The following is a 13,469-nucleotide window of genomic DNA, read 5'->3' as shown; positions in this document are numbered from 1 at the left end:
GATGACTAATTCACCCCCCCAGTTATTCTAAAGTATTCCAACATTAAAAATAGAAAAATGAAGTTTTTTGAGTGAGAACGGAGTTCTAGCCATGGTTTTATTGATTTTTATAATTTTTGACAATGTGATGACACCAAAGGGTAGTCACACTATGTTTTGAACCATCCAAGACTATGGCTTGGGCTCTCCAACCCATAGGGTGATCGCCCTATAGTTTGATCATTCTATGCCTTAGATATGAGTAAAAAAAAATTGGCATTTTTTTGGCCCTCCATCTTTTTGTGCTTGCCCTCAATTAATCTCTTAGATGTTTCTAAGTATTGTTTGCAAATTTAAAATACCACCAATTAAACTAGCTATGATATTAAGTGTGAAAGTTCCTATTAAGGGACACAAATATATGTCACTACTAGTGTTAGGAGGCATGTGCCAATTATAAAATCTACTTAAAGTCATGAAAATTTATTAGTTCTATAGGAGGCATGTGTTCATGTATCTTATCTCTATTCTCAACTTGCAATGTTAAACACAAAATTAAAGAATATGTTGTTTTTAACAGAAGTATAACAATTCATTGACTTTATGGACATGATGAGAAGTTACCTTAATATATTGATCTAGAATCACATGTAGTTATTTGAAAATTGTACTTTGCTTCCCTAATGCATATGCACATCTAGTCACAAGTCAACTAATGATCTTTAAGATTGTGATGGCTAACTATAAGAGACTCATAGTAAACTTACCTAGTTGTATTTTAACTTTTTTTTTTGGAATGCCTTAGCCATTTATGTGGTTTTCTACCCAATTTTTCAATACTCCTTAAAACCTCAACCTAGATTAGTATATATCAAACCTAAGACTTCTAGAGGATGACAACTCATTGCCACGTCATGTAGAATAACACTTAGCAAGATTTTAAATAGACTTTATAATATTTTTTTAACCATTACCAAATGGCTCAAAATACAAAAAAATATATCTTATCATTGCGCCACTACTTCTATATATTTTATATTATATTGAGAGGGTGTACTTATAGATCCAAATAAGCATAAACAAACATATAATATTTATTAATCTCAATGTGAGAGAATTGCTTTTATGAGATTTCATTGTAGTTAGATGTTCATAAAAGTTAAAACTATAATAATTTAAATTATACATTCAACTATTATTAGCTACTTTCTTATATGTTAGCTCCAATGTTTGGAATTATATTTTATAACTAGAATCATTTATCACCAAGTGTGTTCATGAAGCTACAAAAACATGTAAAGTGATGGGAAATGAGTAATGTATTGAGTCATATGTGGGTGTGAATGATATTAGGTACTTGTATAGGGCCATGTGTATTTAGTGGTGCATGATGGCGAGTGCTATATCAACAAATGTATATGCTCACATTAAGATGTGAAGGGTTTATGAGGTATATCAAGTAGTGCACAAAATCATATGCAATTTTTTAAGAGTCATGACGGGTTGTAGAGGTGTGTATGGGAGAGAATAAAATAATATAGGTTTCACAAGATGTACAAAGGGATAGTGGTGTTTTAATATAGTAATGACTAGAAGGTCCTAAAAAGGATTTCCCAATCATGTAGATCACATAATCTAAGCATATAAAAGTAAAATGAAACATCATAAACAACATTAGATTTACCTTGGGAAAACCACCAATTAGGGAAAAATCATCCACATAAAATATTCTTAGTTTACTCAACTTGATAACTCAATTATAATATTCTATAATGACTTCCTCACATATGCAAACACACAACCATTGATATACTTTCTACAATGGTTACATTCAAGAATATAATGACATTGTATAACTGTTACACTCTCTAGTCCTAAAATTGTATTTCATCATACTCTTTGTTGTTTCACTCTACTCCTAGCATCACTTTTGGTAGTCACCCTATTAGGTCCCAAAACTATGGGTTCACAATCCTAAACTTCTTCTTACTTCAAGGTAAGGGATATCTCATCCTAATGGAAAAAGAGGAGGTTCATCAATGATTTATAGATGGTTAAGTTTTACTTTGAGAGTAAATCTTCTTCTTGGCTCAACATAAACTTTGGAGGGTATTCTTAGAGGGTTTCTTAATGAGTATTTACATCTATCGAAGTAAAATAATAATCAACACATATACCTAAGTAAACAAGATTAGCTAGCTCTGTAAACCCCTATATTGTTGATAACACGTCTTGCACATGCACCTAGGTTTATTTTAGTTACAAGTGTAAGAATTCTTCAACTATTTATAAACATTGTTAAAAAGATTTAAAACTATAGATGAAGATAATCTATGTTTATATAATTGTATATATAATTGAAATTATAATTTTGATTAAAAAATATATAGATAAATATAGTTTTATATTTATGATTTTTATAGTATTGACATAATGAAATAATTTAACTGTAGTAATATTCTTTTCATTGATATTCAAACCTAATTTTATTACTAAAATGTTAAATATGTATGAACTCCCTCATATACAACTTGACTGATGTATAGCTCTACATAAAAAAAATATTTACCCTTTTCAAAAGTAGTGAAATTTTTAAGATTTTTCTATTAAGAAATTTTAAATGCAAAATTGTTCCTTTTACCAAACTCAGTGAATGATGATCCCAATAAGACAAAGTGAGTTTTTCCTTAGGAAGCAACTTCCTTCTTAAATGGAAGAAAATGTATTTGAACACTAATCAATCTATTATTGTGCCATTCCTCAAATTCATTTTCAAATCCCCGTCAATTATATTTATACACTATCAGATTTATTTTTGGTTTATTTATGCATATATATGTTCTCGTATCCATATGTGCACAGTTTGTCAAAAGCATTGAACTTATTAAAATAGTTCATCTCAAACCAATAAAAGAAAACCAAGAATGCTTCACCTTTAAGTTACCAACTTCCAAAAATGAAAACTAACTGATACCAAAACGGTGTCCGTTCTATATCTTGCTTGCGATATCATTTGACAACATTTTTAAAGCTAAATATCTATGCTTTTCTGAACACTAGTACTAACTAGTAAAACTGAAGGGCAGTTGCTAATGAAAAACATCACAAACCAGTTCAGTGGCCAGATGAGAAACATATGCTTTTTATAGCTCCATGAAAGTCAATATCATAGGAAACAAAGTAACACAAATTGCAAAGTGTGAGAGACCCATTTTATAGATCTGTTACATTCATCTGAGGAGACTCCTTATTAAAGCTGCTTGTGCACTGCCATTTTCAGTGTTTTCCAAGAGTTCAGCCAACTTTTCACTCAAGCCCTCCACCTCTCTGTGTAAGCTCCTTATGTAGTTGCATGTCTCCTGAAGCACTTTTGATGCTGGAACCTGTTCATAACTCTATTATTAGACATTTATTTCATCTTTTTAAAAACCCCACTCTACTTCTACTTGAAAACATCTTTAAAGCTAAATATCTATGATTCCTAAACATTTATGAATAATAGCATGCATGAAAACAAAGCAATCAACAAAAGTAAAACCAGTATCTGACATCATGATGTTGGTGGCCTAAAAGTTTTAAAACAGCTAGTGATATAGTCTATTGTAAATAAAATCATTATCATGTGTTTTTTGGGTTCTTAGAGCCCCTTACATCATGTTTTAACACTCATAATCTCGTATATCAGCAGATTAAATTCTTCAAAATATTAAACTACGGGGAAAACAGATTGTTCTTACATTCCAAACAAAGAACTATTGGTTTACTGAGATTAACAAAACTCAAAAAGAAATAAAACATCAACTGTCACCAAGAAGACAAGACAAGATTAATGTCATATTGTAAAAATAGGCTCTCATGTGTCACTTCTTATTAAAAAAATTTAAATAGTTTTTAAGAATAATAAACTTTCAGACGTACAGATCAATCTGAACTACTGCTAAAACAACATACAAAATATAAACTGTTTAAGCTTTTCTTAAAAGTCATTGGAAAGACAAAGTGTCATATTATATCATAAGTATCTTTATAATTTCAAAGAAATTTCAACCAAAGACTCATATATTGATATAGTTGTCCATAGCCAAAGCTCTGCTAAACAATCATTGTGAAGACAGAAATTGCAAAGTTGATTTCATGCCACACATTTCTTTGAAAAATTGATCTCATACTATATATTTCTTTGAAAAGTAAGAACTATACCAAAAATTGAAAAATTGATTTCATACCGTTTTCATGTTGTCATATGCCAACTGTAAAAGTTCTTCAAAACATTGAATCCAGATAGGTAGAATGATCTTATATCCTAAACAAGAACTATCGTTATGGTTAAAACTAACAAAGCATAACACCGACCATTTAAGACTCTTTCTTTCTAACAGTCTTAAAAGACATTTCAACCTAAAACAAGTAGTATTATATACCAACTATATACACTCTTGGAAATATTAAACTCTCAAATAGGCAGATTGATCATATAACCTAAACATGAGCTATTAGTTTTCTGGCTGTTTAAGTTCTTCTAAACAGTCATCAGGGAGACAAAGATCAATGTTTTATCCTTAATCATCTTCATAACTACAAAAATCCATAAAATTAAAAAAACCCATCTAATTGATCAGATGATTCAACCCAAACTGATTGAGCCAATTGGGTTTCAGTGGCCCCATCAATTGTCCTAAACGGCAGACATGATCTTGTTTCCGTGCTTGAGATATTCTAACCGAAAAAGAAGAACAGAAAACAAACAGCAGTCTCAAAAGTCTCGACAAAAATCCAAGAGCAGTCGACTGGCGTATGGAAATCCTTGAAGCTCTGCCAATTACAAGTTGACATGATATTTTTCCCAAAAACTAAAAAAGAAGGAAGAATCAGAAACAAATACAGAGAAGCATATTTCCAATCCGGTATACTTTGAGCCGACCAAACACTGTTCATGAAGGGGATGTAAGCATATTTTAGATTCCAAAGCCTATAGAACAAACATAGATCAAGATCCCCATCAAGAAAATTAAAAATAAAAACAATCCTCCAACATGATAGAAAACATTAATTACCTTGTCATTATTCTCACAAAGCTCTGGTAAGAGTGATTTCAATTTGGAGAGAAGATCATTGATTTGCTGGTCAGTCGCCCTTGAATTCTGCTTCCCACTTGATCTTCTCTTCTTGCTCGACCCCTCAGACATTTTTCCCACAGATTGAATTGAAATGAAGAACAAAACACAAAATGATGGATGAATAAAACGTAAAAATAAAAATGGAGTCTTTTAGTAGAAATGAGGAGGGGGATGAAATATATATGTATATATATTTATAAGTGGAAAGGAAGACAGATGCACGGCGTGTTCTCAGTGCAACTCACGTCGAAGCACATGTTGTGCGACACACATTAAATAGTGAAATATGGCAGACATTATTTTATGTTTGTAAGATGCGAATCACTTTACAGCAGATACGCCATACCTGTCCTCTTTCCCTGTGTCTGCCCCGGGATTCGAACTCTGGTCATATAAAATTACTCAGCACATTGCGCCTCATACGGAATTGGGAATAACTAAATCACCACCTTGTTTATCAAACGATCAACTCTCCTTTACCAACTGCAATGGTGTAAAAACAAAGAGTTTCTGCCTCGAGAGAAGTGTTGGCAGACATCACCATGCACGCATCCTGCACCACATACCCATTACAAAGGCCACTGTTCCCCATGTCAGATCGTTTCAAATGAAACCCATTTTTAATTTCTTATCTCCAAGGGTCTCCTTGATTCAGATCAGCCCATCCACTGGTCGACTGGTTTGAGATTTATGACCACTAGACATAAGTGGGCTAGATCTCATTTGCATTCTTGATGAGGGGTGGGGAGTTTGAAGGAGTAGGTGGTACCCTAACTCAAGTGGAAGATTAGTGTTTAAGTAGATGAATGAGCCATTTCTCTTTTTAAAAGGGTATATGTATTAGATGTGGAATTATTGATGAAATTATCGACAAGGGACTTCATCCTCATTCAAACATTCATTAATAGTATTCTATCGAAGAGTTTTGTATAGGTAATACTCTAACTCAACTGAAAGGGGTATATGTTTTAGATGTGGAATAGTGAAGAAATTATCAATGAGGGACTTCATGATAGGAAATGGCCTAAACTAAATATCTTACCTTGCTCTTATTGCCTTCTAGAGTACTAACAACCTAGGTATTCCCTAGGGAATAGATGATCTCTTGGAAGAAAGAAATCAACCTTGCTTGAAGGATTTCCTATTACTTATGCTTGCTTCACCACTAGTGTCTTTACCCCACTCTTGTGCTTCATGCCTCCAAAACCATCTAAAAGTCTTGTAGGAGTATGGAGGCTTCTTTCTTAGGGTTGGACTGATCCATTAGGTGTCTTGATTTCATATTTTAGTGGATCTTGCTTAACGATCTCACCAGACTGCCTTAATCCCTCATTCAATTCCTCATTGGGCTAACTAGGTCTCCAATTAGGCCTCCTAATCTAGTTTTAAGGATTTTTCTTCCAAAGCTCCTTAACAACCCCAAGCATAAACTGGCATTTAGAGTACCCTTTTAATGATCTTTAAGATTTTCTAGGTCTCAAATTTTGTTCAGATTTGCATATGCCCAACCCAAAAATGAGGGTTTGTAAGGGTTTCTAGGTCTACACAGATCAATCTACAGTTATGCTTCCAATACCCCTTCAAATGGATCGATCAACTCCTCCCATTGATCTTGCATACTCATTAGACATTCCGCTACCACAATCTAAAATCAATTGATGAAGTTCTATCCATTCCTTTAATTTCCATGCACATCTCTGTTTCAGCTAAATAGTCAAGTTTCTCTAGGACTTTCCTAGGGTTAGCTTGTAAAATTATCAAACTACAATTTTACCTTTCCAACCAAAAATGGATTAATCTAGAAACTAAATTTAGACTCCATCCTTCCCAAACTATTTGGATTTGTCTAGAAACTAGTAGAGTTCAAATAATTTAAATTTACCCTACTTAAACTGATCACACAAACTTGTAACTATGTACAAAACCTGGAAAACACCAAATCTACCAACTAAAAGTAAAGGAAAGAAAAAATCAATCCATAAACACAAAGTTGTTTTGGTATGCACAAGTCTACAACAAAATTGTTTTTCCTTCACTTACTTCAAACTTGCAATTTCAACATCCAACTGTACAAAATGGTTTGGATCGGATTAAATAACCATTCCACACCTATCCCAATTGACTCTTGAGTAGTGGGAACTAATTAATCACATTTTACATGATCTTGCAAATGTTTTCCAAAAAGATGTCAAAGTAGGGAAATTGTAACTTGACAACTTTTGTAATTTCTAGACAACTTTTGCATTTCACTTGTTTCCTTGCAACCAAAGGGTGTAAAAAGATGTCAAATGGTATTCTAATGCTATGTGGACCTATTCCAAGCCATTTTGGGCTTTGACCAACATTTTGACTTCTAAATTTAATTAGACCAACTTGACAACTTCAGCTAGGTAATACAACTTTTACATATATTTCCACAACTTTTACATTTAACTTTGCAAATATACCAAGATGCACTTGGATATCACCTTGAGCTTCCATTGAGCTCTTATTACACACCATGGCCCATCAAGGAACCAAATACAAAAAAAAGTTCAAGAGGATCTTTACAAATCCTTGGGTGCTCTTGCACCATTCTCCCCAACAAAGGAAGTCCTCATGGGATTGTGGGAGAAATTGAGCTGAGATCTATCCCCTTCTTCTTGAAATTTGTCTTTGTTATTTGTGTGGCTTCACTGTCTAGTTTACCCTACCATTTTACTAAGCATTCCATGTAAACCTTGTCCTTGGCTTCTTTCCCACTCTAGAACTCAAAACTTTCTAAACTTGTGGAATTGAATAAGTCATCTTTGGTAATTTCTCATCTACGTTTCAAAGATCTGCATCTTTTGGAGCTTGTGTTGGTGTAGGACCTTTGTAGGCAACTAGATCTTGAAAATTGAATATGGGAGAAAGACCTATGCTTCAAGTAAGTCCACTTTGTAAGCATTGTTTCTATACTCTTCTATAATTTCATATGGACAGGTCTACTCTCTTCATCTACAACTTGTGAGGTTCACCTTTCTGAACTCTAGCTTTGTTAAGGTGCACAATGACAAAGTCACCTACTTGGAACTATACATCTCTCCTTTCATCAACTCTTTGTATCATTTTATGGGTAGTCTCAATTAGAGTTTTCTTAATAGTTTCATGAGTCTCCTTTATTGATGGAGAAAAGTATACTACCACATAGACACTATCATATCCCTATTTTTTCTTAGGTATTCCAAACACAAAATCCTTGCTTGAGAATTCACAAGGCCTATTAGAGATTAAGAGAGGTTGGTATAGTCCTACATTTCTAGGTACCCCCTTGGCTTTCTATCAAACAATGCATGCTTCAACATACCCCTTAAGATCTATGTTCATGGTTGGCCAATAGTAGAATTATGCACTAAGTCTAATGTTTTTTGGATGCCAAAGTGCCCACTCATGGGACCATTATTCTTTTCTTGAATTAGGGTCTCCCTCATGGAACCCCAAGGAAAAAAAAGTTGTCCTCCTTTAAATAGTAGACCATCCTACAAAGTAAAGTCAGAAAACTCATGATGCAAATGGTTCTGAAAATCCAAACAAACCTTGTAGGGTGCATTAAAGTCTTCATTACTTGGATACATGTCTTTGAAACTATCAATTCCTATTCTCCTTAACTTAACATCTTAAACCATCAAGAGCCTTCTGCTCAATGCATTTGTGACCTTATTTGCTTGTCCTATTTTCTTCTTAGTGGTGAAAGTATAGCCTTGGATATACTCCACCCATTTTATATGCTTACATGACTAAGTTTATTTTGTTAATTCAAAAAACTTGGGGCATGATTGTATATATAGACTACAAAATCCTTGGGTAGAAGATAGTGTCTCTATTTTCTAAGGGCTTGCACTAGAGCATATAACTCTAAGTCATAAGATGAGTATTTCCTTTTGGCTTCATTAAGATTTTCATTATGAAAGGTTGCTAGTCTTCCCTCTTGGCTTAAGACTTCTCCTATAGCTACATTATTGGCATCATACTCAATAGTAAACAAAATTTCAAAGCTAGGAAACATTAGGATAGGTTGTGAAGCTATTTTCTCCTTCAATGTTTCAAACCCACTGTTTGATTGTCCATTTCACCTAAACTTAGCTTTCATACCATGACTTATGGTGTCTAATAGTGGAGCACATATCTTGCTAAATTATCTAATAAATTTTCTATGAAATTGTGCTAAACCATGAGAAATGCTTACGTCTGAGGAAATCTTGGTAGTTGGCCAACTAACTATGACTTCCACCTTGTTAGGATCCATCCTCAAGTTTCCTTGGGAGATTACAAAAACCCAAGTCGATCAGCTCCTAATTCATGAAATCACATTTCTCCAGATTGATGGTTAGCTTTTCATCATGTTGTTGACAATTAGCTAATGAAGATATGTAATTGTTGTCATTTATAGAAACACATGATGTACATGCTTACAAGAAACCTTGAAAATAAAGATACTTAGCTTTTGGTACTTAGAAAATTGTCTAAGTATGAATTTGGTTTATAGCAGTGTATTGTTTTGTATGTAACTTGTTACTGATGTCATATTATGACTAGCAAAGTTAGATGGAGATAGTATACATGTTTCTGATGGTGTGTATAACCTTGGAAATTAGTACAGACTGTATGGAAAAGACGTATTTGTGTTTTACTAGTGAAATAGGACAATAGAATTAAAAGAAAGGAATTATTTTGTTTACAAAATAATTACTTGTCCAATTAGGGCCAACATCCTAGATGTTTACTCTAATTTGGAAAAGTATATCATAGTCTTAGCCAACCTAGCAACAATTTGTGAAAAGCATGGTATTTATGCAAAGGACATCTTGAAAATTAAAAGGTGGTAGTTTTGCAAGCAAGTGATGTATTGTCATATGCAAACTTTTTGTGAAAGCAATATATGCAAAGTTTTTATAAAGCTATTTTTTGATTCGAGATTGAGTTGAAGATCATAGATCACTCAAGAAAGAAGTTATAACACCTATATACTAGAAGTCTAATTACTTGTTTTGGCAATGAGCTCTTCTTGTAATTGGAAGTGCATGTTTGGACAGTGGGCTCATCTTGCATCTATTGTACTACAACTCCTAACAGGGACTCTCTATGCTAAATTTTCTAATTAACTCCTAATAGGGTCTATCTTCTAACAAAGAACATATATATTAGTATATTATCTAGTGGATATCATCCCCACCAGGGTTTTCCCTTGGCCAGGGTTTCCCTAGTTAACAAAATATGGTGTGATGAGTTATCTTTGTGCATGATTATTGTTACTATTTAGCATTTATTGTTTACTTTGTTATGTATGGTTTAAAGTAATAAACAATATCCAATTGGTGACTAAAGTTTGTAGATTACTAATTCATGGCCCTCCCTCGTAGTAATTCCTATTTCTAACACATGTAACATTTTTAAAACCAACTGCAACTATTTGAGGTACTCCTCTTTTGTTCTATTAAAAATTGAGATATCATTAAGGTAAACTACAAAAAACTTACTTATAAAGTCATACAAAACTTCATTCATCAGCCCCATGAATGTAGAGGGTGCATTTGTTAAATCAAGTGGCATTACAAGCCACTCATACAACTCTTCAATGGTTTTCAAAGTTGTCTCCCACACATCTCCCTCTTTTATACTTACTTGATGATACCAACTAAGGTCAATTTTTGTGAAACATCTCCCACCTTCTAGACAATCCATCAAGTCTTTGATCCTTGCTATGTGAAACCTGTATTTGATAGTGATTTTTCTTATGGCCCTTGAGTTAGTAAAAATTCCCCATGTACATCCCTTCTTACATGGTAAAACAGTATGGGTTGCACACAGACTCACACTTTTCCTAATTAGTCCATGATCTAGTAGCTCCTACACTAACTTGGAAATTTCCTCATGTTGCTATGGTGTTGTCTTGCTAGGTTCATTTTTAGGTATGAATGCTCTGGGGATAAAATATATCTATGAATTATAGTCCTCTTAGGTGGTAAGGTAGCTAGTTGACCATCAGTGACAATGTCTTCAAATTGATCTAGGAGTTCTTATACCTTCTTAGGGATATTTACTTTCTCCTTTGTCTTAAGCTCTACTAGTTTCACTACTATAACATACCCTATTCCTTCTCCTTCTCACATTGTTTTGAGGAACTCCTTTTCTCATAACATGAGTACATTAGGGCCTACTGATTGAGTTTCTCCTTCATCTAATAGTGATTGGATTTTGATTGTAACCACATCCTTCTTGAAACTATAGGCATTCATTTTCCCATCATGCATTGATTCACTATCAAATTTCCATGGTCTTCCTAATAGTAAATCAATTGATGATCACATGTTGTCCTTTCTTCAACTAGGTGATGTTATAGGGGTTACTATTAGGTATCCTATGCAAGTTTAGCTTAGTTAGTGCTTCATTAGATATTATATTATCAGTTGAGCCTATATCTATAATCACTTTACATGTACCTTGTTCAGTATCTTGCATTTGATCCTAAAGAGTGTCCTCCTTTAGCTTAGCTCCTCCTTCACAGGCTCCTTGATTAGTGTCCTTCTAATCATCATATTTTATTTTGATGTCAAGGGTATCTCACCTAATTTAATATTGTATTCTTCCTCTTGTACATATGTCACTCTTCTTTCTCCTACTTGTGTAGTTGATCCCTTCTTTGGACACCTATAAGTAGGATGCCCATATTGGTTACATGTGTAAAAATTCATAGTTGCAAAGTATGAAGATCTCTTTCCTTGGCTATTTGACCTTCCTTTGGAATTTTTATTTGGTCCTCTACCTCTACTTTGTCTATCTCTTGGACTACTAGACCCACTTAGTTCAATGATCTTGGTTTCTCCTTGTGCTCTTGGATCTATAAAGTTACTATATGGCCTCTTGCATCCCCGCCTCTACCTTTTCCTCTTGAGTTGTACTCATGCTTCTTCTTGAGCTTTTCCTCCAATTTGAGGGCTAACTAGTAACACTCGTGAACATTTTTTCGGCTCCATAGGTTTATTTCTTCTTGGATATTCCACCTCAAGCCATTGATGTATCTAGATACCTTGATGCTCTCTTCTTCTTACCACTCCTCATTGTATGTAGCCACATTTGCATCCTTCTATTTCAAAATTTTCCTCTTGGTGTGTAACTAAATTTCAAAGTCTTCAGGAAGGTAAGTCTCCCTTACCTTAGACATCATGTACTTCTAACTAGCTATAGGGATTTTCCCATCTTTTATCTTTAATGAACTTCCACCAAGTCAATGTTGGTCTTCTCATCCTTGCTTTGGCTACTTTCACTTTTTGGGCCTATTTGATGTTCCCACATTCAAATTAAATTTCCATTCCTTCAATCCATTCCATGACATGGTCTACATCTAGCTTCTCACTAAATAGTGGTACTCCTTCAAGGGATTTGTCACTTAAAGCCTTGATAGCTTTGAGAAAAGGTTCCTCATTCAATACTGGATTAGAGGTAGGTACCTCATCTTCCACATATACCTGCTTGAGTTTCTCCTACTCTTCCTTCTTAGTGACTTTTCTTTTTATTTCCTTAGTCTTGAGGGCCACTTCCCCAAGTTTTGGTTCTAGGGCTGCAATCTTATCCTTCAACTCTTGGTTCTCATCTTCCCGATCTTGCACTTTCTTTTCTAACTTTGCATTTGTCACCATGACAGACTCACCAAAAGAATCTTGGTTTGACATGTACTCTCACTTTTCCCAAATCTGACTTTCTCTAATACAAATATGATAGGAAATGGCCTAGACATGTTACCTTTCTCTTGTTACCTTCTAGATTACTAATAACCTATGTATTCCCTAGGAAATAGATGATCTCTTGGAAGAAAGAAACTAACCTTGCTTCAAGGATTTCCTATCACTTGTGATTGCTTCACCAACAGTATCCTTACTCCCCTCTTGTGCTTCATGCCTCCAAAACCATCTAAAAGTCTTACAAGAGTGTGGAGGCTTCTTTCTTAGGGTTGGATTACTCCATTAGGTGTCTTGATTTCATGTTTTAGTGGATCATTCTTAACGATCTCACTAGACTGCATTAATCCATCATTGGGCTAACTAGGTCTCTAGTTAGGCTTCCTTATCTAGTTTTAGGTATTTTTATTCCAAAGCTCCTTAATAACCCCAAGAATAAATTGAAATTTATAGTACCCTTTTAATGATCTTTAAGATTATATAGGTTTCAAATTATGTTCAGAATTGCATATGCCTAGCCAAAAAATGAGGGTTTGTAAGGGTTTCTAGGTCTACATAGACTAGTCTAGAGTTAGGATTTCAATATACCTTCAAATAGATTGATCAAATCCTCTCATTGATATTGAATACTTTTTGGAAATTTCCCTACCACAATATAAAGTCAATTTATGAATTT

The 13,469-nt window shown here is 34.0% G+C and overlaps 1 protein-coding gene across 1 annotated transcript; it reads right to left on the bottom strand.

The window, feature by feature from the left end:
• Positions 1–3,209: 3,209 nt before the first annotated feature.
• Positions 3,210–5,165, bottom strand: LOC149536095 (transcription factor ILI6-like). Its single transcript, XM_089804698.1, has 2 exons — positions 5,034–5,165; positions 3,210–3,362 (listed from the first exon to the last, which is right to left on the bottom strand). The coding sequence occupies exons 1-2, from the start codon at positions 5,163–5,165 to the stop codon at positions 3,210–3,212; spliced, it is 285 nt and encodes a 94-aa protein (XP_089660824.1).
• Positions 5,166–13,469: the final 8,304 nt, after the last annotated feature.

The sequence above is a fragment of the Cupressus sempervirens genome, chromosome 10, assembly GCF_028749045.1.
Source record: "Cupressus sempervirens isolate cs-2001-9-10 chromosome 10, ASM2874904v1, whole genome shotgun sequence".
In the NCBI taxonomy this organism is placed as follows: domain Eukaryota; kingdom Viridiplantae; phylum Streptophyta; class Pinopsida; order Cupressales; family Cupressaceae; genus Cupressus; species Cupressus sempervirens.
This window is presented reverse-complemented; position numbering and strand designations above follow the sequence as displayed.

What these genes read in the sequence shown, in the direction of transcription:
- LOC149536095 (XM_089804698.1), bottom strand. Translation starts at nt 5,165, where the DNA reads ATGTCTGAGGGGTCGAGCAAGAAGAGAAGATCAAGTGGGAAGCAGAAT. An exon ending in TTTGTGAGAATAATGACAAG is followed by an intron (nt 3,363 to 5,033) that starts GTAATTAATGTT and finishes AGTTATGAACAG; the next exon opens with GTTCCAGCATCAAAAGTGCT.